This window comes from Centropristis striata, chromosome 18 (genome assembly GCF_030273125.1).
Source record: "Centropristis striata isolate RG_2023a ecotype Rhode Island chromosome 18, C.striata_1.0, whole genome shotgun sequence".
NCBI classification, from domain to species: domain Eukaryota; kingdom Metazoa; phylum Chordata; class Actinopteri; order Perciformes; family Serranidae; genus Centropristis; species Centropristis striata.
This window is the reverse complement of record NC_081534.1, coordinates 22,395,771-22,420,627: the sequence shown is the minus strand read 5'-3', so window position 1 is coordinate 22,420,627 and position 24,857 is coordinate 22,395,771. Positions and strand designations below refer to the sequence as shown.

General features: G+C 39.9%; 2 protein-coding genes across 2 annotated transcripts; one reads left to right on the top strand and one right to left on the bottom strand.

Annotated features, from left to right (window-relative positions):
* Positions 1 to 1,679: 1,679 nt before the first annotated feature.
* On the top strand, positions 1,680 to 8,021 carry hsp90ab1 (heat shock protein 90, alpha (cytosolic), class B member 1). Its single transcript, XM_059355914.1, has 12 exons — positions 1,680 to 1,831; positions 2,927 to 3,070; positions 3,291 to 3,497; positions 3,798 to 3,957; positions 4,252 to 4,385; positions 4,503 to 4,808; positions 4,917 to 5,082; positions 5,229 to 5,419; positions 5,907 to 6,054; positions 6,205 to 6,473; positions 7,037 to 7,370; positions 7,459 to 8,021. The coding sequence occupies exons 2-12, from the start codon at positions 2,927 to 2,929 to the stop codon at positions 7,575 to 7,577; spliced, it is 2,178 nt and encodes a 725-aa protein (XP_059211897.1). The 5' UTR covers positions 1,680 to 1,831; the 3' UTR covers positions 7,578 to 8,021.
* Positions 8,022 to 13,409: 5,388 nt separating this feature from the next.
* slc35b2 (solute carrier family 35 member B2) lies at positions 13,410 to 21,743 on the bottom strand. The gene is made up of 4 exons (XM_059356436.1): positions 21,493 to 21,743; positions 18,945 to 19,132; positions 18,646 to 18,806; positions 13,410 to 16,949 (listed from the first exon to the last, which is right to left on the bottom strand). Exons 1-4 carry the CDS (start codon positions 21,510 to 21,512, stop codon positions 16,017 to 16,019), a joined length of 1,302 nt encoding a protein of 433 aa, XP_059212419.1. The 5' UTR covers positions 21,513 to 21,743; the 3' UTR covers positions 13,410 to 16,016.
* Positions 21,744 to 24,857: the final 3,114 nt, after the last annotated feature.

The window sequence follows — 24,857 nt, the reverse complement described above, 5'->3', positions numbered from 1 at the left end:
TAATTCTGATTAATTCTGATTCTGATATTTTAAGACTTCATTTATATAGCACTTATGAAAACACATAATAAACATAATTATAGATATACATTATTAATCCAGCAGCATACCACACAGGAATATAAAACATATATAGGTGAATACAATATATATAATAGGGGTAATAGAAAATCAGTGCAAAAAAATGACATTCACATATAGGACAATATGCACAAATAGAAGTGTTACCTTCATACTTCCTGTACAAAAATACAAACATAAAAAAAAAAAACGTGTAGCCCATATATAGGTTTTTCTCTATTCCTGTCGTATACACTTATTTTTCTACATAATTGCCATATAACTTCTTAGCCTTTATTTGTCCAGCTTTGTTTTCCTCGCCAATACCGTAGACTGTACAATTATTTATATACACAATCTATAGTAAATACAATGAGGGCAATGACAAAACCAGACAAAAATTCCTGATATGTGTTCATATACTTGGCATTTAAAGCTGACTGTGATCAGTACTTCTAACAATAACAACACCTTAACACAGAGACTAGTATTACTACTCCTCCTACTACTACTACTAGGCTACTACTACTACTACTAATAATAATAATGATAAGAAAATAATAAGAAGTTATTATTATTAATATATCTATATTATTATTATAATTTCGTATTGTAGCACGCTATTGATATGTTATGGAATCATTGTAGAACTATAAGAGATCTCCCGACACGTGTTGTAATTTCAAGCTTTCGGTTTTACTTCAAAACCATTCTTACAAGCAAATACAGGCGTCAGGAACAGCTAATAAACACCAAACAGCTCATAAACTGTTAAGTGCTCATAAGTGTGTCATCTGAGTGCGTGGATGCATCTATTACCTATTGATTAATTTATTAAGGCTCGAAGCTTCCATCGGATCATATCGTTTAACCTTAAAATGAGCATTAAAGTGGTTTTATTGTCCTTTCTGGCCATTTTAATCCTTATATATCTGTAAGACAGTCATCTGTAGAAATAATTTAATAATAAGACCACGTAAAGTTTAGATGCATTTATTCCTGTTTAATGACGCTGATTAATGTTGGAGCAGTTGGTTTCTGTTTCCATGGTGTTTTTGTTGTAAGTTACTAGTAGTTTCTCTGACAGCTGTGGTGCGAGGGCTGCGTCTGACAAGCCGTGACGTCACTTTAGGCGGGTTTTTCATGGAAAGTGCTAGAAGAAACGAAGCACAACCTCTTGGTTTTAGATGTCCCTCCGTCAGGTTAAAAAGACCCTAACTCGTTGCTGTAAAATACCCGATTTACTTGTGATTCCAATTTAATGTATTTATTAGGTATTTAGTGTAGATATTTCTGCCTTTACAGTACATGGCGACAGCTACGTAGATTTGTCTTTTACCAAAAATCTGGCCTCTCAGTGTATCCATCTATCTAGTATTGTCCTTTAGCATAAAGTGCCACAAGATGGCAGCAATGATGCGCAATGGTGGAAAATTCATTCAAGTCCTGTACGATTAAACATAATCGAATTACCCCAATAATAGTGTGTATTGACTACCTTTTTATACGTGTGTTTAAATAATCTCTTTGATTTAAGGTCCGTATATTTAAACAGTCGTATTTGTCTGTTTTCTACCCACAAACTAGCTCTAGTGGTACATGGTGCACCGCGGATGGATACGGCCGCACACTGAAACGGTTGTGTATAAAGATTCCGGTCTATTAAAAGGAAGTCCCTTTCCATTTCCCTGCGTCAGTGAGCAGAAGGGACAGTGTATTGGTTGCATATTATTCAAGATAAATCAACGGAATTAAGAAAAAAAAACACAAGGTATGTAGAAAACTATTTTCCCTACATATGTAGCACATTGTGCGCCTTTTACATGTGTGTTTTGCTAAGCCATCACTGAAGTATGGCTGGACCACGATGCGAGCTCATGAGTCACGACGATAACCTTCGCTTCATAACCTCCTGTGAGCTAGACCCTGTCTGTTCATAGATCACTAATATGGTGGTTGATCCTTGCACTGTGGGATTTTTGTGTAACTTGCTGATAGGCAATTTTCGATGTACATGTACACCCTGTACATGAATGCGGCACTGTGCCGCACTGAGGCCCGGCACAGGTGTGGTGAAAGATGACAACGGTCACACGGTTTATTTAATGTTGCTGTGATAAAAACATGCACTAAATCCGACTTAGGACCTAAAACAAGACCCTCTTTTTACAGTCTGATCATTTCACTTAAGAAATAACCGTTAACTGTAAGACTATTAAAGTAACGGTTGCCTGCGGTTGATTTCAGTTGACGTTAGGGCAGTTAACGTCTGCTTGAATGTTACGTAAGTCACGTAACGTTAATATAAAGCAACTTGTTTGGGTGTTATGGATGTGTTTTCTGATTTATGCTACACGCTATCCTGAATGACAAGTCATTGTTTTGGCTTTTTCTTCCGTTCACGTGAAGAAGCCGCTTTATGTCAGCGCTAGGTTGATCGTCTTCGTCACCCAGTGGCTTTTAATGTAACACTTAATAACGTTTTAATTACGAGTGGACTTATAGTGCCGCATTTCTTCACGGTGTCCTTATTTTTGTCTGTCGCCGTCCGTCGGCACGTGTTTGCGGAGTCCATTGTCTATCAATCGACGCCATGTTGGTTAAATGGCTACTTCCGCCGATGTGAAGCAACACTATGGCAGCGGGCCTTTTTGTATGAAACCGGCTTGTGAACATGATCCCGTTTATTTCGAATGAAATCGGAAGAATTGGCATTTATGAAGTGGAATGACTCACGCCATTTTAGTCTTTCAAGGTCTGATTGTACTGATGAGTCACTGTTATGCTTATCCTTTTAAATATGAACACATTGCTTTCCATTAACACCAAAGACACTGCTAAGACGTGATTTCCTTTTTTTGTGCAGATGCCTGAAGAAATGCACCAAGAGGAGGAGGCTGAGACCTTTGCCTTCCAGGCAGAGATCGCTCAGCTGATGTCCCTGATCATCAACACCTTCTATTCCAACAAAGAGATCTTCCTCAGGGAGTTGATCTCCAACGCTTCTGATGTAAGGCTGCAGAATATTTGCCTAGTTTTTCTGATCCTACACAGTAAAGGGCATTTTAGAGACTTTTTTTTATACTTTTAGTTGCCTATGTTATGACAGGTAGTTTAATGTTGCATGTAGCTGTAATTATATTTCTTATAATGCTTCTAAACTGATGGTAGGCTCTGACGTGGTACATTGTCCTGAAGTATTTTGTCAATGTGTTTTTTTTAATTTACAGGCTTTGGATAAAATTCGCTATGAAAGCTTGACTGATCCCACCAAGCTGGACAGTGGCAAGGATCTGAAAATTGACATCATCCCCAACAAAGCAGAACGTACCCTGACTCTCATCGACACCGGAATTGGCATGACCAAAGCTGACCTGATTAACAACCTTGGTACCATCGCAAAGTCTGGCACCAAGGCCTTCATGGAGGCCCTGCAGGTACTACAGTGGAGCATGACTCAGATTGCACCATGTGGAAAATGAGGACTTTACTGTTATGTAGCGTTTTATGAAAACTAGGAAAAGCCAACATTTCTGCCATACTACAATATCTGGTCGTATCAATATATTGCCCAGCTGTAATGTGGCACATTCGTATAACCGCTGTAGCTTTTTAACTTTGGCACACCTCATTTTCCATAGCTGCTTGACCCATATACAAGCCCTTGTTTAAAAAGTTGATAAATCCAGACTATTTAAACTGCTGTAATCTAAAGTTTTTAATTGTTTTCCCTCTAGGCTGGAGCTGACATTTCTATGATCGGCCAGTTCGGCGTGGGTTTCTACTCTGCCTACCTTACTGCCGAGAAGGTTGTTGTCATCACCAAACACAATGATGATGAGCAGTACGCCTGGGAGTCCTCTGCTGGAGGTTCCTTCACAGTCAAGGTCGACAGCGGTATGTGTCCTGGCACACTGACAGAATTGAAAAAGCAGACAACGTCAAATGTTGCCATTTCACCTATTTGCAACAATTATTGACTTTTGTGATTTACATAGGATTATGACATGCTAGTAGTGCAAACACAGTTGCTGCCACTGACATCAGACCCTATGAAAACAGGATGTTGAATGCATTATTCAGGATGTTACCTCACAAACCTGTAGAGTGACTTGACCACTAATGAAGCCTGGCTTTCTCATCCTCAAACATTTTTATTTCCTCTGCTCATGACTTCAAATTTGTTTACAGGCGAGCCTATTGGCCGTGGAACAAAGATCATCCTGCACCTGAAGGAGGACCAGACAGAGTACATTGAGGAGAAGAGGATCAAGGAAATTGTCAAGAAGCACTCTCAGTTCATTGGCTATCCCATTACCCTGTTTGTAAGTATGAATTTTGACTTAAGTTTGGCTTGTTTAAAATTTACAAAGCAATGAAGTTAAACTTTTTTTTTTTTTTTTTTTTTTTTTTTTTTTTTTTTTTCCCCCCAACCTTCGTAGGTTGAGAAGGAGCGCGATAAGGAGATCAGCGACGACGAGGCTGAGGAGGAGAAGGCAGAGAAGGAGGAGAAAGAGGAGGGTGAGGACAAGCCAAAGATTGAGGATGTGGGCTCAGATGACGAGGAGGACTCCAAAGACAAGGACAAGAAGAAGAAAAAGAAGATCAAGGAGAAGTACATCGACGAGGAGGAGCTGAACAAGACCAAGCCCATCTGGACCAGGAACCCGGACGACATCACAAACGAGGAGTATGGCGAGTTCTATAAGAGTCTGACCAACGACTGGGAGGACCACCTGGCTGTCAAGGTAAACTGTGCAACCCAAAATTGTGTGGAACATGATTGATATATATGCCATCCAGCATTGTGGCTGAAAGTTAAGTCAAACTAAGATGAATTATTTTCCTTTTTACAGCACTTCTCAGTGGAGGGCCAGCTCGAGTTCCGGGCCCTGCTCTTTGTCCCCCGTCGCGCACCTTTTGACCTCTTTGAAAACAAGAAAAAGAAGAATAACATCAAGCTGTACGTCAGGCGAGTCTTCATCATGGACAACTGTGAAGAGCTCATCCCAGAGTACCTGAGTAAGTTGACTTGGCCCTTTTTTCTTTTTTTAAGCTTTGTGCAGTGATGTAGAAAACGACTCGTCTATCTACTACACAACACTTTTGATGGACTGCTACAAAGGTGGAATGAGTTTCTATAAGCCATGTTTTGTGATCATCTCCAGACTTTGTCCGTGGTGTGGTCGACTCTGAGGATCTGCCCCTGAACATCTCCAGAGAAATGCTGCAGCAGAGCAAGATCCTAAAGGTCATCCGCAAAAACATCGTCAAGAAGTGTCTGGAGCTCTTCGCCGAGCTGGCTGAGGACAAGGAGAACTACAAGAAGTTCTACGAAGGTTTCTCCAAGAACATCAAGGTAACTAAAATAAACCAGTTTTCAAGTAATGCATTGCTTTTAAAATATTGAAGTTTTTAATCTTCACAATGCACTCCTTATGTCTTCAGTGCACCTCTATGGATTCCAAAGGTTTACCTTTATTCTTTAATGTAGCTGTACTCTAGCTTTCTAAGGAGGTCTAGTCATAGCTTGTTGTTGGCCAGACATTTTAAGGCACTACATAGTTGAATAGTTGTAGTATTTTAAGCCATTTGCATAATCCCACATAGTAGTTACTTAGTGCTGTAGATCAGTTGCCTAATACTGCTATGATTAGTAACTCATAACCTGTTTGGTGTGTACTACAAAATAACTCACTTGGAAGAGGGTGTTTATGTTAATGCAGAGTTAAATGAGTTCATCCAAGATTTAAGATGGATAATCTATCTTGTGTTGTGATATAGGCTACTGGGCTATGGGATTGTTAAAATGAACATGTAGTTATAACTTTGTTCTCCATCTGTAGCTGGGCATCCACGAGGACTCTCAAAACCGCAAAAAGCTGTCTGAGCTGCTGCGCTACCACAGCTCCCAGTCTGGAGACGAGACTACCTCCCTCACAGAGTACCTGACCCGCATGAAGGAGAACCAGAAGTCCATCTATTACATTACTGGTGAGTTTGTCTCCCAAAAAAGCTGAGAAATTAACAATTTAAGGACTCTGCTGCACACTGCAACAAGTAAAACGTGTAGTGTTTTCTATGTGAATGGTATTAATCAGTCAGGATGAAGCTGATTGGCATTTACTTGCTTGACTTCTTCAGGTGAGAGCAAGGATCAGGTGGCCAACTCTGCCTTCGTCGAGCGCGTCCGCAAGCGTGGCTTCGAGGTCCTGTACATGACAGAGCCCATTGACGAGTACTGCGTCCAACAGCTGAAGGAGTTCGATGGCAAGAGCCTGGTTTCTGTCACAAAGGAGGGTCTGGAGCTGCCAGAGGATGAGGAGGAGAAGAAAAAGATGGAGGAGGATAAGGCTAAGTTCGAGAGCCTCTGCAAGCTCATGAAAGAGATCCTTGACAAGAAAGTGGAGAAGGTCAGTAGCCCTAATGAGCAAATACTCAGGTCAATCTAAACTTGTTACTGTAGGATATAAGTTCTTATGAATTCACAACTACAGTTGACAGTGTTTTGTTTGGCAACAGGTGCCCTAACTGGTCCTAGCTTATATTCTGGTGAGTTTTGTACAGTTGCAAGGAAAAGCCCCTTAAGTCTCGTCTGCCCGGAATGAGTTTTTGATTGACGTGTTTTTTGACAAGTGATGGATTCCAAATGATTGCAGAGATGTCCGGAACCTCTTGAAAAATTTAACTTTCGTGTGTGATCTCTAACAATGCCTGTTCCTCTTATTTAACAGAATGTGATAAGACTTGACTAAAGTTTTACTGGTCAGAATGTGTGTGTGTGTATATATAACTGTGCTACAAGGACTAGACATTTTAAGATGTGGTGGAATTGACTGTGCTGGTGTGGAGCATTTATTTCTAACATGACTGTGCATGCCTTAACTTTACTTTTAAAGTAGGTCAGCCTGCTGTAAAGACGCTCTGCATGTTGTGTGCTTAAAGTCTGAATGTCCTGTTTGACTGTCTCCACCAGGTGACAGTGTCCAACAGACTGGTGTCTTCACCCTGCTGTATTGTGACAAGCACTTACGGCTGGACGGCCAACATGGAGAGGATCATGAAGGCCCAGGCACTCAGGGACAACTCCACCATGGGCTACATGATGGCCAAGAAACACCTGGAGATCAACCCTGACCATCCCATCGTGGAGACACTCAGGCAGAAGGCAGATGCCGACAAGAACGACAAGGCTGTGAAGGACCTTGTAATCCTGCTGTTCGAAACCGCCCTGCTGTCCTCAGGCTTCTCCCTGGACGACCCACAGACTCACTCCAACCGCATCTACAGAATGATCAAACTCGGCCTGGGTAAGGACACGCAGCAGATTAAAAAGAGTCATTAGATGCCTGTTAGTTGTGGTGTTCTCTAACAAGAGCATAATCCTTGTACCTGTAGGTATCGATGACGACGATGTCCCCGTAGAGGAGGTTGCCTGCTCATCCGTCCCAGATGAGATTCCTCCCCTAGAAGGCGACGGTGAAGACGATGCTTCACGCATGGAAGAGGTCGATTAAACCAACCCTCCCCCTCTCAGATTTCTAACACTTTAGCCTCACTTTTCAATTGTTCATCCTTAAAACTGCAGTTCCTGCAAAACAAATAGTCATTCATGTTGTGTGGTGGACCAGTGTTGCTCTTGCGCCCAGAGCATTACTCTACAAGACCGTTTTAAGAAAAGCAGTTTTTGGTTTTTGCTGTATAAGTTCATGGTGACAGCACATATGTTTTAACAAGTACCCTGTTGCACTGAGTTTTAAATGTTGGAGCGGTTAGTGTGTGAACATGGGAATGGTACATTCCATTATAAGACCAGGTCTGTTGGCGGGTTTGGGGAGGTTCTGCTCATGTGCAACACTGCACGCTGCATGGAGAGAGGACTGTATGATTCCTTTGCCTGAGTCCAGGCTTGTCTGTATTCCAAGTCTTGTTTTGCAAAAAATTAAAGATGTAATACCTTATGTTTTGGTCTTGGTTGTATTTATGCCTTAAATTACTGGGATATGCTGATTTGTCTTAAAAAGGAGGAACTTTTTTATTTGACTGATCAAAATGTACCATCTGCTATTGCATTTTGTCTTGGACAGTTCTCTCAGGTGACCACTAGGTGGGGACATGCACCATAAGTTATAAGAAGTTGCAGGGAAGGTCTTCACAGAAATTGTACATTCATATCTGGATGTATTAAATGCATTTAATCAAAGCAGTCTGGTGTAAATCGGTGATTCCTAAAGTGGGTTTCATTGAAAAATAAAGTGATAAGTCTAAAACTAAAATTGTGCAAGCTATAACAAATTTTACATTCTTAAATCACATTTTCTTACACCCTTGTATGCACAAATGACTTGGTTACCAGACTTTGTTCATAATTTACTCTACTCACAACTGGAATGGAATTTTGACACAGCAGAAGTGTAGAGAAATATACATGGCCTCTAAATGTTTAAAATGTCTGTTTGTACCCTACTAATGCTCAGTTCGTCAACGCTCAAGATGGTGTGAAATTAATCTCTTGACGACCAAGCTAAGCACAAAAGTGACTTTTACATTTAAAAAAAAAAAAATCTGCCACACAAATTTACCCTTTATCCTTGGTTGGGGTAAAGGTAAACCTTAAACTTAAATTGGCCATAATTCCTATCAGGCACTACTGTAAAGTGTCACAGATGACCTTTAAACTTGATCTTATGTATGCACTTAAAAATTTTCTTTAAATCCTACTGACCTGTTTAATCTGGCCTCACACATGCATTGTCTCCAGTTGCTTGATGGGCAGTTTAACCTGAAAATGGATTTAATCAGACATGTCACATTATCAAGAAATATAGAAGCACTGGTTTATTCACAAAATTATCATTAACTTTCACAGAATGCTAAAATAATGGATCTAAATTTAATTTACATCCCATGAATTGTACAAAAATGTATATTAAAAATATAGGCATTGCTAAAACGGAATATACATTTATTTTTATGTAATTTTTCTATTGTAATGTATCTTTTTTTTAAATTAAATATATAAATAAAATACAAATGTATAAAGAAAAGCTTGCAAAGGGAAATTAATACATTAAAATGTTGAAAAATAACTTAAATAAAAAAATGATGCATAAAAAAATCAATTTGACACATTTTATAGACTAATTGACACCTACATTTGGTTAAATATTTTTGATAGATTAAGTGGCATATTAATCAATTTAGTCATTTAAGTATTCATTTGTTTGTTCTCTACAGTGACTTTAGCATTAGTAGCTGTAATTTGTCACAATCATTGATTGGGCAGAATCACAGGCATAATTTGAATCTGAGTTTCTTGAAAGTGTGAGGCATCATCAGCTGAAGTCTTTGGGGGAAACGTAAAGTGTGTAGTTTTCCTGGAAGTCATGTGTTTCGCACATGCATGAGGGGGCGGCGGCAGCTTTTCTGCTCTCATCAGTAAAAACGATGGAGCGTGGGTGTCTGTCCCTCCTGAGCGCACACTCAGTCTCCAGTCAAAGTGATAGTGGGGAACTTCAGCTGTGTCATTCAGAAACATGCTGAAAACTTTAAAGTTTATGTGACACAGCCAACACCTGCTTTAATTTACTGCGTCTACAAATCATTTGCATTACGGAGGAGAATTTAACTAAATATAACCCCGTAGGAGTACTCACTGTATTAGGAAAAAACATGTAAAAAAATGTTTTTTTAATGTGTTAACATGGTAAATCTACACACCACTGCAAACACTCAAAAGAAAGGAAATGCATATTAATCATGAAGGAAATGTCCTGATTTATGACTTGAAAGAGCAGCCAGTAGTGAGGTCTGTCGGGTTCAGCTGGTGGAAATTTCCTGATAGAGTTCATCAAGAGTCAGCGCAGGTTTCCCTCATGAAGTTGAAAGGTGCACTTGTTACAACAAAAGACTTCCTGTGGAAACATTTGACTTCTGTGTGTAAAACCTGCTCTCAACCCCCAAATGCTGCGTGCATTAATGGGGGCGGAGTGGATAACATTTGATTTCACTGTCACAGCTCTTGTGACCTTTGTATCCTATCATCTCGTCTTCTCTTTCCTTTGCAGAAATGCAAAGACACTGACAATTGTTATGTCGCACAGACTTGTCTCTACGCGTCTTTGTATATTTAATAGTGACTTTAGCAAGCGTGCCTTTGCTTTGATAACTGAGAACTACGGCTTTTGTATCACTGAAGATCTGCTGATAACATGACATAAAAAGGTGATGCTTGGCATTACAGTACATGCTGCAACCACACCATCCTGCAAGCCTCTGTGCAAAAGTGGTGCAAATAAGTTTCCATGACATTTACAACCCAAAAAAAACAATTACTACTCATAATCTGAAACAAGTTTATTGCGCATATCAGGTGTAGACTTATTTCTCATATTTGGCAGCGCTTGGCAAATACGAGACAGGATTAACACCCACGCTGAGTAGGAAGGAAGCAAGATGAAGAGACATAAAAACATTCTATTGTGAAGAATAAAATGCAGCAACCCACGAAAATGATGAGCTTTATGACTGGGTGTGAGAGAGTCACACATGGTCACAGGGTGTTTGTGTTCCACATGTACAGTAAAGGAGTGCGTGGTCGTGGTGGCCTAAAGGTTTGAAAGGTCTTATCTTATTGTTAATCATGTCTTATTGGTTATATCCTTGTTCCATCCCAGGGCTTTATGGTATATTATTGAAATAAACTAACATTGAAAGTGATTGGTAAGGGCTATCTTTTCAGGTCAAACTGCAAAAAAAAAAAAAAAAAAAAGGGAAATTGGCTTTTCAAATGCTGTTTGAATGTTTGAAAAAAATTCTGTGGAGATTTTAATGTCCTCACCACAAATGTGAGGGTGTATGTTTCAGGCTATAAGCTGTAGGTGGGTGATTTCAACATACTGACCCAGGGAAACACGGTGACATTTGACTTGTGGAAAAAAAGAAACTTCCAAAACCATACAACCTTTAGAAATGTCTCCTTAATGGGTCATATTAAAAGTATATTAAGCTGAGAAACTCTCAGAACTCTGAGAACATAGATATGCTCCTATCCCAAAGCTGATTGTTTAGAGTCCAAAAAAGTAGTTAAAGAAGAAGTTCAACATTTGTGGATGTGAGTGCCCAATCCGTTCTGGCTGCCTGATTCATACTGTGCATGTGCAGGAAGTGAGGCGGCTCACTTGTTACTACTTCAGTCATTAGCTTTGGAAAAAAACAATGCACATCATTGAAAATGTTATAAAGACTTATTAATAACGAGACTTAATATCTAGTTAGCCACCTAGCAAACGCTGGCTTGGTTTGGTGAAGCTCAACTTCTGTTTTCAGTGACAAAGACACTGACAGTCAAAGCAGTTTTAAATAATATTTGAGCTTGGCTATTATAAATTAAGTCATAAACATGTCTTTGGTGGTGATCCATTTTCTAAGGTAGATTTAATGGCGTCCTCTCCTGTGTTTCTGACTGAAGAACAGGTGAAAATGAAAATTGGCAGGATCATTTTTCACAGTTACTTTTTTTTTTCATCAGTGAAAGAAATGTTGGCGGTAAAAAAACGGAGCAACGGAGCAATTTTGTCTGTCTGGGCTTTCGTACCTCTTGTCTAACTGCAAAAAAACTGTGATAAGTGTATGACCATAATGTCAAACTTTTCTTCCCTTGAGTCGAATACAATGATTGTTTCGGGAAGCTCCCGAGTCATTCCGGGAGTTGCCAAAACAGTCAGATCCTCATTCCGGCTAATAAGAGTTAGAATAAAAACACTCATCCCTGCAGTCAGAGTGAGAGACCAGAGTGACTGGTTGTTGGGGGCTGAAACCAGAGGTCTACAGGTCTGCAGCCTCTGTCAACCCCCTGTCCTTTGTTTGTCATTTGCATTATTGAAAAGAGGACTCAGACGTCGACATCGTGACGCACTACTCCAAACCAGATGGGGTGTAGGACGTGAAATGAGATGTGCGGGGAAATTCCCCCTTTCAGCAGCTGTGAGATTGATAAACCAGGGGGAAATGTTTTCTCACACTTCACAGTCAAACACGGTCTTCAGTTTGATGCTCAGTGAATCATAATAGTGTTCTGGTTTATGAATCAGTGAAGAATGCAAAGAGCAGCTTTGTTTCGAAAATAACATAAGCTGTCTTTTCTTGATAAGGCTGGAGGGAGTGAAGGGAATATAGAGGAGCGTCTCATACGTAAACCAATTTGCAGATGACACCCACCTCTATGTCAGTGTTCATCTTGTTGACCAGAGCCCGTTTCTGACTTGAAAACTGCATCAGTTTATCACTAACCCAGATTTTAGTTATGTGGCTAAAGATAATAGGGAGAAAATTTGCAATTAATTTACAAAACCATTTCAGCATGTTACACCTCAGGCAAGAAATCTGGGTACTATGATCAACTCTGCAAGTAAGGAACATGACGAGAACAATGCGGGGGCATCTTAGTTTTTCAAGTATTAGTTGTGCTTTTTGTGATAGACATTGGACAGTGGTAATATGACCACACGTCAAATCAACTCACCGCTCTCTTTTCATCGACATCCTCTGTGCCTGAATCAGTTTCCAGGAAATGTGGCATTTATCCTTGTTGTGCCATGGTTTGGCTAGATCTTGGAGTGGTGGCGACCCATTGTGTGCTGATCTGATGGAGCAGGAAGGAGGCGGCACCCTGATAGGGGACATTACTGCACAAATTGTAGGAACTGTAGGATTGCATTTCACTCTAATTGGAACCTGTATTATTTCATGAGACAGATAAAACTATTACTGCAATGCATTGTTATCAGCTTTCCCTAAAATGTCAGTAAATCAATTACAGCTAAAAGCTCCAACTGTGCTGCCAATTTTTGCCACATTGTTGGTCCATGCCATTATATTTTGAACAGTCTCAGAGGATGAATCCACAGGACTTGGGTGATCCCCTGACTTCATGTAGCACAACCAGCAGGATAAATGTTCAATTTATACAATACTTGCAGCCAGCGCTGCTGGGATGGCTGAAGGCTTATGCCACATTTTTACTGCAAGGCTCTACTCAACTTTCCTTGCACTTTTGATGGTTTTCAATTTGAAAAAGTTGCAGATAGCACGGAGTCAAGTCGAGTAGTGTCGAACCATGCAGTGGAAATGAGGCATTAGGCCATTTAAAGTGCAACTTTTTAAAATTGTCTGCTCTGTCTTTTTCTTCTCAGTCATTATTTCCAATGTAAAGCACCTTGAGTTGCAATTTGCTACATAAACAAGGTCATAATTGTATTAGCTGCAAAGCAAACAGCTCTGACCAGGAGGCAAATTCTGTAGCACAAGCAATGTCAAACAGTAAAATCAAACTTCCTCACTTCATCGGATTAAGTTAATTTAATATGTTTTATTATTAATCCAGTTACCAGAGGAAATAGTAGAATGATAAAAACAAGGTACCAGTAACATTGCATTTCCCTTGTATGCATTCTGCGCTGCAAAACAAACCCCCGGCCTACATTATCTCCACATCCTTTATGACAGCACTGAGCATCATCATCATCATCATCATCCATTCAGTATTCTTCCAAACATTCACATGTAACGGTGAAAACACATGAAGCAGTCCTTTTACAAAAGTACACAACAGACAAGTTGGAAATAAACAATGACTAAGAGATATATTTACAAGACTTTTTTTAGCCCGAAGTTAAAACATTAAGTAAAATCTGTGTTGAGACAACAACAACAAAAAAAAATCTTTAAACAATGCCGTGCAAAAAAGTACCCACAGCAGCATCTGGTTCACTGATGTTGGGGTAAATTATACAACTTGTAAGTAGTGCGCTCTTTATTTCACAAAGTGTTTTTTACCACCCTCTATGTCAGATGGTACCCTCTGGAACATGTTAATATACATTAAAGGTGCTTTACACAACATTAAGAGCATTTCTATGGTTCAGAGCCTCCCCACAGCTCTCCTTCTCATTCCCAACTTGTATAAAGACAGACGGCCTAACAGATCCCAATAAGTGAAGCCAAAACATCTTGATTGACCCAGATGGGACATGAGCAAAACAAAAAGTTAAAAGTCCACATCAAAAACATTTTTAACAAAGATGTTTTCTGTCATTTTCGGTAGTTATCACGCTGATGTTTCTTGAAGTGTCCAGTTATCTGGTCAGCTTGGTTTAGATTAGTTACTTGATGCTATAAAAAGAGGTCCTTTGATTGGGTAAGACTCTGGCTCCAAATGACATCATTGCAAGATGGCAGCGCCTGTATCCAGAATATTCTGGCTTCACTTTTTTTTTTACAGTGGGCAAATGTGAACATACGCTGTCCATTCTTTATACAGTCTATGATTTAGACAATTATGGACACTCCTTGGCATCACATTTTAACGCACTGTGTACTCACATGCACAAACATGCACGTATAGTTGGACCAGCTTACACAACAAAGAGCGGAGAAGCTCGGATTCCAACAAAAAGAAAGGGAGCATGACTTTATTGTCTGGTCAGGACGCCCTTTCTCCACTGACAAATATTTGTTTCCTGCCATCTCCATGCTCTGAATGTCGTGCACAACACCTTTAAATGAAACAGTAATGTGTGCACCATGTATTGAGGCTATGTTTACAGCTTTACAAGATACAATCCCACTTTAAGACACATAAAGGCCCCTGCTCTCCAACATGGAGGACGGTGAGATAAGCATCTGACTATTATGACTGAAAGATAACTCAACAGATAAAAAGTGTTGTCATTAAAGAAGGTGACAGTCTTGTTTAACTATTTGGGATAAAGATAAAGTTGGGGTAGGCAATTTTTTGGCATTACTGGGCAAAAAATGCTTAATAACCCTTTTAGAATATTGTAATTCAAGTGGTTTGAGAGAAAACTAGACCTGGTTACTTTGGTTACAGCTAGCAGGCTAAACTACTGTTTCCTAAGTCTAGTACTAGGACCAGGCCCAAAGCCACTGCGACACCTACTTCAACCATCCAAACGAGGAGACACAAGAAGCAGAGGACATGTAAATCTGACAAAAGAGCCTGTATTGATGCAAAGCTACATGCCAGCAGACCGGCAGCTCTTCTGACTGTTTTCACAAAAAAGTCTGCTCCCTCTTCACACAATTTCATTCCTCTATGGACTCTACATACTGAATATAAATAGATGAAAAAAGTCCTCCTTTCCCAATAGTTAAGCATGAAATTATCCGTAACTGTGGCTAATCGAAGTTCATGTTTATGTTTTTCCGAGTCACAGTATGTGAACATGATTTCCGTAGAATTGCCACTATATAACAGCATCAGGATGATTGAAGTGGATGATGTCTCCTCTCTGCATGAATCACGTGCATATGCCTGTGCCCTGTGCCTGCTAGCCTGGTGGGAGGGGGGAGCTGCAAGAGGAGCGCTGTAGTTTCAAATTCTGGCATTTTTTTCTCTCCTCCAGAAATATATATACCCCAAATCCAGCACTTGAAATATAGTATTCTAAAAAATTATCAACAATTTTTGCCCAATGATGCCAAAACTTTAGGTGAGGGGCGATGTCATTAATGCTTGAAATTAATGCTAAGAAATAGAGCTCACATACATTTTTCAGAGTCATAATAACCTGTAATTGGCTGCACAAATATGGAGGTTTAGGAAAAATATTCTTCTGTTTAACTGTGAAAGAGGTGACGAGGCAGTTTTTTGCAAAGTTTATGGTTTGGGACTCGTGTATAAGACAATCTTACAGGCACTCAAAACTTCTGTGACTGCTGACCTGACAAATCACATGGACCCCTTGGGGGCATCTGGGTGTAAGAGTCAAAACTGCAAAATCCCTTTCTGTACCATTGCTAAGAAAAATAAGAACCAATGAAAAGAACAGTAAAAAAAACAAAAAACAAAACAAAACAATAGATACACACAAATAGACAAAAAAGCACCACAGAAAACGTGGCCTCAGTTCCCAGTTAGGCGCCACTTCCCAGTGCTACACCTTCTGTGCGAGCGGCAGCGCTGACCGCCGCCCTGACTTCATGCGGCTACGTGCATACACCCGTAAGAAAAGTGCCAAGAAAACTACCGCAACACCAAATCCACCTACTAAGGTGACGGCGTGACCGTAGAGGAAACAAGAGAGGAGAATGGCGATCGCCTGTCGCAGGGTCATAATGATGGTGAAGACCGCGGCGCCAAACTGGTTGATGGTGTAGAAGATGAAGAGCTGGCCGCATGCCGAGCACACGGACAGCAACACGGCGTGAAAGGCAAACTCGGAGTGGCGTGTCATGAAGGCCAGCGAGTCGAAGAAGGCACCCTGCTCCAGCAGCGAGCCGACAGTGAAGAGGCAGGAGAACAGGTTCACCCCGAACATCATCTGCACTGACGACATCTTGTACTTGAACAGGTTGTCCTGCCAGTTGGAGGTGAAGCTGTCGAAGACGATGTAGCCGATGAGGATGACGACCCCGCTGAAGGTGGTGACAGTGGACGGGTGCTTGCTGGGCGTGCTGGACAGCAGGAACATGCTGACACCCACCGAGATCAGCACGGCGGTAAAGTACTCCCAGTATTCGTAGCTCTTGTGGGAGACAATCTTACCCATGAGCATGACGGGAATGACCTTGGAGGCCTTGGCCAGGACTTGAGTGGGGAAGCTGATGTACTTGAGCGCCTCGTACTGGCACCAGCTGCTCATGATGTTGGAGAGCGAGGCGAAGGAGTACTTGTACATGGGTGCTCCGTGGCGAGGCTGCTTGAACAGGACGCACCACAGGCCCGACACGGTGAGAGCCAGGATACGGTTCATGAAGACCAAGAACTGAGAGTCCTTGAATCTCTCACCCTCCTCTTCTGGAGTCGTGGCCCCGTATGAACGCGTCATCACCCTCTCCTGCAGGACTCCCCATGTCAGGTACGATACCTGGGAATAAGAAAAAAAAAATTTTTTTTAATGACTTTAGCCTTTTAAGAGGGCATTCTTTTGGGCATTTCTATGGCACTATGTACCTGATCCTGTCAGCAGGCTTACAAAACGCAAGAAGTTCCATGAGGTTCATCATTTAATTACACCTTTTTGACTAAATAAGCTCGAAGTTTGGAAGATGGTTGATTTGAATGATTTGTCAGGACTGGGTTTGACATGGACATGACAAGAGCATTATTGGCTGAACTTACGGCTGCGAAAAAACTAGTGGCAACATGTTAGAAACCTCCACACTCACTTTCTTTAGGAGTATGGATTTTGGCATATTTGAACATTATTTATCTGGAGTTGTCGACAGCCAGAGTACATGGAGCCAAAGAGTTGGCAATAAAGGCTTGGAGTTCACTTCTAACTATTCTTCGTGGGCTTCAGGTGTAAAATGGGACTGGGATTTGGAGTTCTGGATCCAGGGAATGGGTGGGTTATATTTGGGGTTGTAACTTTTAGTTACTATTATTTTTACTGTTATTTTATTTTAGTTGTTTACTCACATGCAATTGTATGTAAGCGTATAAGTGTGTGAATATTTGTTTTGTGATCTCTGTATTTAAACATGCTCACATGCCTACGTATACTTTCAAAAATGTGATTAAACCCCCCCACCGAAAAAAAAATCTTTTCTTGGAACCTCTGTGCTATCTAGTGAAACAACCACATTCCCACCAGGATGTGTGATGATGATGATAAAGGATGCATCATTAACAGAGGGCGTTGGACAATCCGCAACTAAAGTAAACACTTGTAGCAAGATGGCAAATTTGCACTGATTACCCATGAGCTTCTATTCTGTTATTCCAGATATTTCCTTCTATTCTTAAAACAAGCCTGGATCAACCATTAATAAGTCCACTGCACACCCTGTTTCTCTTCTTGACGTCTCCATTATAGTTTCTCCATCCTCTTTCCAACCTGTAGAATTTAACACACCTCTTGATATCAAGATTTCCAATTAGGTCAAGGAAAGGCTGCAATTTTTTTTATTCTAACCAACTTGTTGTGCTCCAAATTAGTTTATTTTTAGTCAAAATGCTTAGAATGGATAGAAATGTGTTGCACAAACTGGAACAGAGCCCGGTCCTTGTTGTTGGAAAAGAGATTTATGTGTCAGCTGCACCAGTGTCCCTTGATCTGCACCTCCCTTTATACAAAACTAATTTAAGCATCTTTTTAAAAAGTGAGATCAGAGCAAACTGGAAAACCAACATTCAACCCTCCCACAGCTGCACAAACAACTCTGCCAACCACCCTTCAAATATGGGTGTTGCTGCAAAGAAACTACAAACTCAAAAACTTGTGTCACTGATTTAGTATCCGAACAAATGTGAAATACAGTTATGGCTTTGAAAAATGGTCAGAAATTTGTTTTTGCAGAAAACATTGTGATGTCACAGTGAATTTGAATATAAAATGTCAAAACTTAATCACTTCACCCTTCAGTCTAAGTGGACGTTTGTGCAACACTTGAAGAAATTCCCTTCAAACATTACTGACATATTGCATTCACAAGAATGGGATGGACAGGTACCGACAGACCAACCAACAACATATTACCTCCAGCCGTGCCTGTTATGGGCATCAAAATAACATGTGGTATTATAGAGAAGAGTCCACATGTAAATATGAAGATCCCCACCTGAAGTCCTGCAGCACAAAAGATTAACTTGACGACCTGTCTGACTGACGAGCCTGAATCACCCTCATTCCTGGGTGCTACTGACACGTCATCCAGCAGACCTGTTTTGGCCTCACTGCCAAACACGCAGGTCTTTATGATAGGGAAGCAAACCCCACTACCTGAAAGAAAGAAAAACACATGAAAAATGATTAACAAACTTGATATAAAGGTGGATCTGTTGAACTACAGCAACAAGTTGGTGTTCTTTAACTGTCATGCATTTGTAAATTACACGTCAGTATCTCACAAGCCCAAACCTGTTTCTAAGTAATTGGTGCGCTTGAAGTAGCTAATGAGGAAGTAGCCGGGGATGATGATGGTGGAGTATCCCAGAATGTTGATGAGGAAGCGGAAAAGCCAGACATCGTGCCAGCCTTCCAGTAGTGACGACTCCTCAGCAGCCACAGTGGAAGGCAAGAGAAGCAACACAAGTGCAGGCCAAACCCTACAGGGTGATAAAGCATGGTATATCAGACAACATTGTGGAGGAAAAAACTACTAAAATTGTAAAGGCTTACACAATTCTATTGGTTTACTACTTCATTAGCTATTTGAGCTCATAAAGCATAAACTAAGTAGCCAATACAATTTTTTTTGTAGTTAACTTGTTAGCATCTCAGCTCATCTTCATGACACTTCCTTCTTGTCACACTAGGTAAGTGTATATTGGATTTTATATATAAAAGGCAATTACTCAAATACCACAGTTAAAAAAACACATCATCATACAGCATAAAGACCCTGTAATCTGAAAAAGGTGTAGGCTGAAGCAACAGGTTACTATGCCTATTCTTTTTACAATACACTTCACATTCTACATCGGGAGAAAAAAAACTAAGTGGGAAAAAGAGACAGAAACTTACATTCTTCTGTACCTTTTCATACTTACAATAATAATGTGGCTTTCTGATCATACAGTTCTATGTTTAATAAATGATTTTGAACTCCTCACAGCAGCTGTTCCCTAAATTCATCCCTTTCCCTGAAATACAATTACTTTTTTCTTTTTACAGTGGTCCTCACTATTTGTTTTTTAAACATGCAAATTCCTTTTTAAATCATACTGAAAAAAGGAAATCAGTTCCACATACGCCAGATATCCAAACCTTTTTTTCACTAGGTTGAGACAAGCTTGGAAAACACTGGAGCCTACACTTCCCATAATACAAATACACAATACTAAATTAAGGACTGTGATGCTGTGGAGATGTCCTGACCCCCGTTTTTTCTTCCATTCTACAAACGTGTGAAAAACATTGTTTGGGACTAAGGATGAAAAAAATGATAACACCCTCCAATATTGTGACTCTTAATTGCAATATCAGTCAAAATATTCACATTTAGCTATTTTTCCCAAATCATTCAGCCCTATTTGAGATCGTGTTCAAAGCAGGCACCAAATTCTGTCCTATGAAAGCTGCTACACACGCCAGAAAAGCCTACATAAGCTCATGTTTATGCGTGGGAAGTCAATGTGAATCACGATATAAACGCGAATGTTGCAATACCATGTGCAGCCTCTATACCAAAATTGCTTCACAGCTCAGCTCTGTTCCCAGGTTATAAGTGGTATGACTGGTACAAACTACTTTTCACGTGTAATATAGGCAAGCTACAGAGACAGTATGGGAGGTATAAAATCACGGAAAACAACCCCAACCTGTCAAACTAGCCCTGACGAAGAGAGATGAGCTTCATCACCCACCCCCACAAGCAGCTTAAGTAACACTAATGACTCAAGCACACCTGTAATCAAAACCTAGCTTCCTATGAAAAAGGTGTGCTCCTTGCAGTCGTGGCATTCGGTGTGTATCCCATTCAAGTGAGGCCGGGCCTCCTCCCAGGGGGGCTGTGAAACTGACTCACACAGAGCCTCTTTGTGTGGGACTCTGCTGTAGCCTGGCCAGCCACTGCAGAGAGACCTGGGCTCTGAACAAGCAACTTATTACATGGAGGAATGCACTGAAGCACTGGCCGTCAACCCACAGACTGCTGCACCACAGGCACAAGGAGAGCAATGCCAAAAATGTACCTGGGGAGATAATGAGTGCTTGTGTCTTGTATGAATACATGAAAGCAGATCATATGGAGTGGAAAAACAGCATTCCATCCCATTTCATATCATCACACTGTTCAAATAATTGCTTAAGTCATTTTTTGTCAAAATTGGTTGTTTTTTTTGCCTAAATCATCTCCTCATGACACCTTCAAAATAGTGTTACCATATCTTGCTTAAGTCACAAAGGCATGTTCAAAAATTGCCTAAGTCATTTATTTCACTTAAGTTACATACTTTACACACAGTGTTATTACTATACCAATAGCCATCCTTTGTTATATCCTTTTTGAGTTAAATTATCAATAAATGTCATATGTTACACTTTTGGTTAAGTTTTTTGTGTTTCCTGCAAAACTTGAAAAAATGAGGCGACAGTATTTGGTTAGCAGCGTAATTTTGACCCTCCCGGGACACCATTACTGTTGACACCTATCAAACCAAAGTAGGTAGTAAAGTATAATAAAAGCACTTTTAGTGGAAATATAAGTCTAACTAAGAGTAGCTTAGTATTCTCCGTTCATGTACACAAACCGTACAGTTTCACGTTAGCCAGCAGGTTGTTTTCTGTCTTCAAAACACACTGACAGTCATTCAGTTATGAATAACGGAAATTAACGGTTAGATAACTCCACCGCCACGCGGACAAACGTAAGTTAACGGTCAGCCGAGCTCGTCCACACACTAAACTCATCTTTACCAGCACATATTTATCCAGGGAGCTATCGTTACTCTGTCTTCAGCGTTACCTCCATGAAAAAGATGACATTTTCCCCAGTCTCTGTGGCCCGACACCTGGCGCAGCACACCCGCCGACACACTCAAACGCCCCCGCTGGAACAGAGCATGAAGCCACACGGATTCGGCGGGTGACGATGGTTTTCTTTTTTTAATAATAAGGGATTGTCTTGTTTCGGACTAGCCGCCTTTAGCTCTGATGTCTTCAACTTATCCTCAATGGCCGATGTGTTCACTTGAGCAGGAAAGGCTCCCTCCTCTGTGCTCAACACCAGCAGTGGATGCCGGAGACGGTCAACAGCGCCCTCCCGGCGACACTGCCCCCTGTCGGCGTGGAGGAGGAACTGCGACACAAAACAGGGTTATTGTATTTCATGCACTGAAGTAATGATATCGTCACCCTGTCAAAAATAACTCATTTTTTAAGCTACTCTTAGTTAGACTTATATTTCCACTAAAAGTGCTTTTATTATACTTTACTACCTACTTTGGTTTGATAGGTGTCAACAATAATGGTGTCCCGGGAGGGTCAAAATTACGCTGCTAACCAAATACTGTCGCCTCATTTTTTCAAGTTTTGCAGGAAACAAAAAACTTAACCAAAAGTGTAACATATGACATTTATTGATCATTTCACTCAAAAAGATGTAACAAAGTAATAATACTGTGTGTAAATTATTATAGTTAACTTAAGCAAAATAAATGACTTAGGCATTTTTTTGAACATGCCTTTGTGACTTAAGCAAGATATAATAAGACTTTATTTTGAAGGTGTCTACATAAGAGTCACACAAGCCTGTCAGAAATGAGGGAAACTGGCTAACTGATGTTTTGAGTTATAAGGCAGGACATTCATTTACTTATGATTATTATTATTATTTAATTTTCCTTTTAAAAAAAAAAAGCTATTTCTCTCAAAGATGAGATTATTGTAAAAAATATTTTTTTGTTTTTGTTTTTACTACTCTTTACTTCTTTCCAGAAGTTTGTTTAGTTTTGTTTATATTGGAAAATGCGATGAAAATATTACAAAAAAAAAAAGAATAATGAGAAGCTTTCTCACAACAATGACTTGTATCTCAAAATAATTACTTACTACCTAAAAATTATGAACATTACCTTCAGATCTCAAGAAGCTGTAAGAGGAAAAAAGAAAGAAAGAAAGAAAGAAAGAAAGAAAGAAAGAAAGAAAGAAAGCAAACCCAAACAGTAACATAAGAGACAGAAATAGAGAGAGAGGAGGGGGTGTCATGGAGATAAACATAGTTTTTTAGTGAAGTGAACGGGATAAGCTGACAGAGGCACTACCATATTTAATAGATCAAGCTAAGAAGGTCAGATTATACAGGTAGTAAACAGGCCAGAGTCTGACTCTTCGTCTGGACAGGTTATTAAAATACTCAATAAATGGTTTCCATAACTTTATGAAATCATCAGTGGCTCCCCTGAGACAGCATGTCATTTTTTCCAAGCTTAGAATAAAAACATCACATCATTCAACCAGATTGAAAAAGGTTTTGGAGATTCCCGCGGAAGTAATAGCTTTCTAAGTCCCATGCTTTTAAACAGTTATAGAAATGAGGAAACACAGTGAGCAGCGAAGCAAAGGTCAAAATTCCAGGAACACTTGCAGAATAAAGAACAACTTTTATTATGATAAGACGACAAATATGTTTCAGCTTTTTTCCTGAAGGATCAAAAACACCTCTCCATACACAGCGGAAGTATTTGTCATGAAACTACCCAACAATATACCAAGGAGTTCAAATGAGTTCCACCTTGACCAGATATAGCATTTAAATGCACAGTAAACAGTAAAAGAATGACATAATGCACCAAAGAACATAGTCGATTAAAACAGCCATACTGCACACAAGTATTAACACCTTTGATGCTTTTTTAAAAATATTATGTGCATGAGCAACATTTTTAATACATAGCAGGAGAAGCCCAGGTGGAGGGAGCACTGTTCATAATGGCTCTGTTCCATTAAAGTAAGCACACGTGTGAGTGAGCACGAACAATACGAGACACATCTGAATGGAATGCATCACTGTTATTAGTTACACTGTTTCTGCAATGATGTGTCAAACGTGCACTGAGAGAAAAGGCCTCAGCAGGACTTTCACTTGTGTAATGAAGTGAAATTTACATTATATAATAAAGAAACTAAAGGATGTTGTTCCACCACTTCTTTTTTCTCTATAATTAGACCTACATTTAACCCATTTGTGCCCAAAGACTTTATTTAGTTTGACAAGGAAAAATGCCACATTTTGTCTGATTTGTATAAAGTCTTCAAATTTGGCATTGACATACTTTGGCCAAGGATTTACCAGTAAAATGTTGACATTTCTAGATCACATAACACTCTTATCAACAGTGAAAATCAGGAATTTCTGAGACTAACAATGGTTCTTAAATATTTTCCATATTAAATATCTTTTCAATGCATGTGTGTATTTCTTTTAATGTTTAACTTGTGAGTTCAGGATTTTGCCCCTTGTAGGCACACTTACACAAAAAAATGCATAAAAATGGCAACTAATATGTTGAGTGTTGTAACACTTATTACGAAAACTATGCCTCATTCAGAGAAGGAAAATGTGTGGTAGATTTGCTGATAAGTGAAACCGGCTTATCTAACTTTTAATAACACCTTTATGTTTTTAACGCAGCCCATGGCAACATCAGTATGGCCTACAGTAAACTGTATGTATAACACAAATAGGTGCAGGGAATAGGCTCAATGGGGAAGTAGGTATGGTTTCATAACTCTCTGTTCTTGCTGTTTACCACAGTCTGTGTAGGAGCTGTCACCATAATAAGTTGTATTTGTGCACATGAATCTGCTGCTGTCAGACCCTCAGAGTGCTGTTTACCTGACCACAGGGAAGCTAAATTATAACTATTACTGCTGAGAGTGATTCCGGCTAATATTCCTGCATGACAAGCTGCCAGCTTGTTATTCAAACAGCATTGTTGTTGGTATGTGCTTTGAAAAAGAGATACAGCTGAGCGGAATTTCCAGCCGCTCCACAGTCATTGTGTTATAGGAGCCATGAGGAAGAAGCCACTTACAGGAAAACAAAAGATACACCTAACCGAAGCATCTGACAGGAAACAAAGACGAGAACTCGGTGTTCTGTCATGAAGTGCATTTATTATTTTACCATTTAAATGTATGAGTGGATGTCTTCGCTGTACACAAATCACAATTGTGATTAAAATAACAAAAATAGTTCAATTTAAGCACTTTTCAAGTATTTTCAAGGTGCACTTTAAGCTTTTCCAGCACCTCACAGCTGTAGTATATTAAACACTTATATACAGCCCATAAAGTTTATACAACATACTGATTATTTCACTTCTGTAT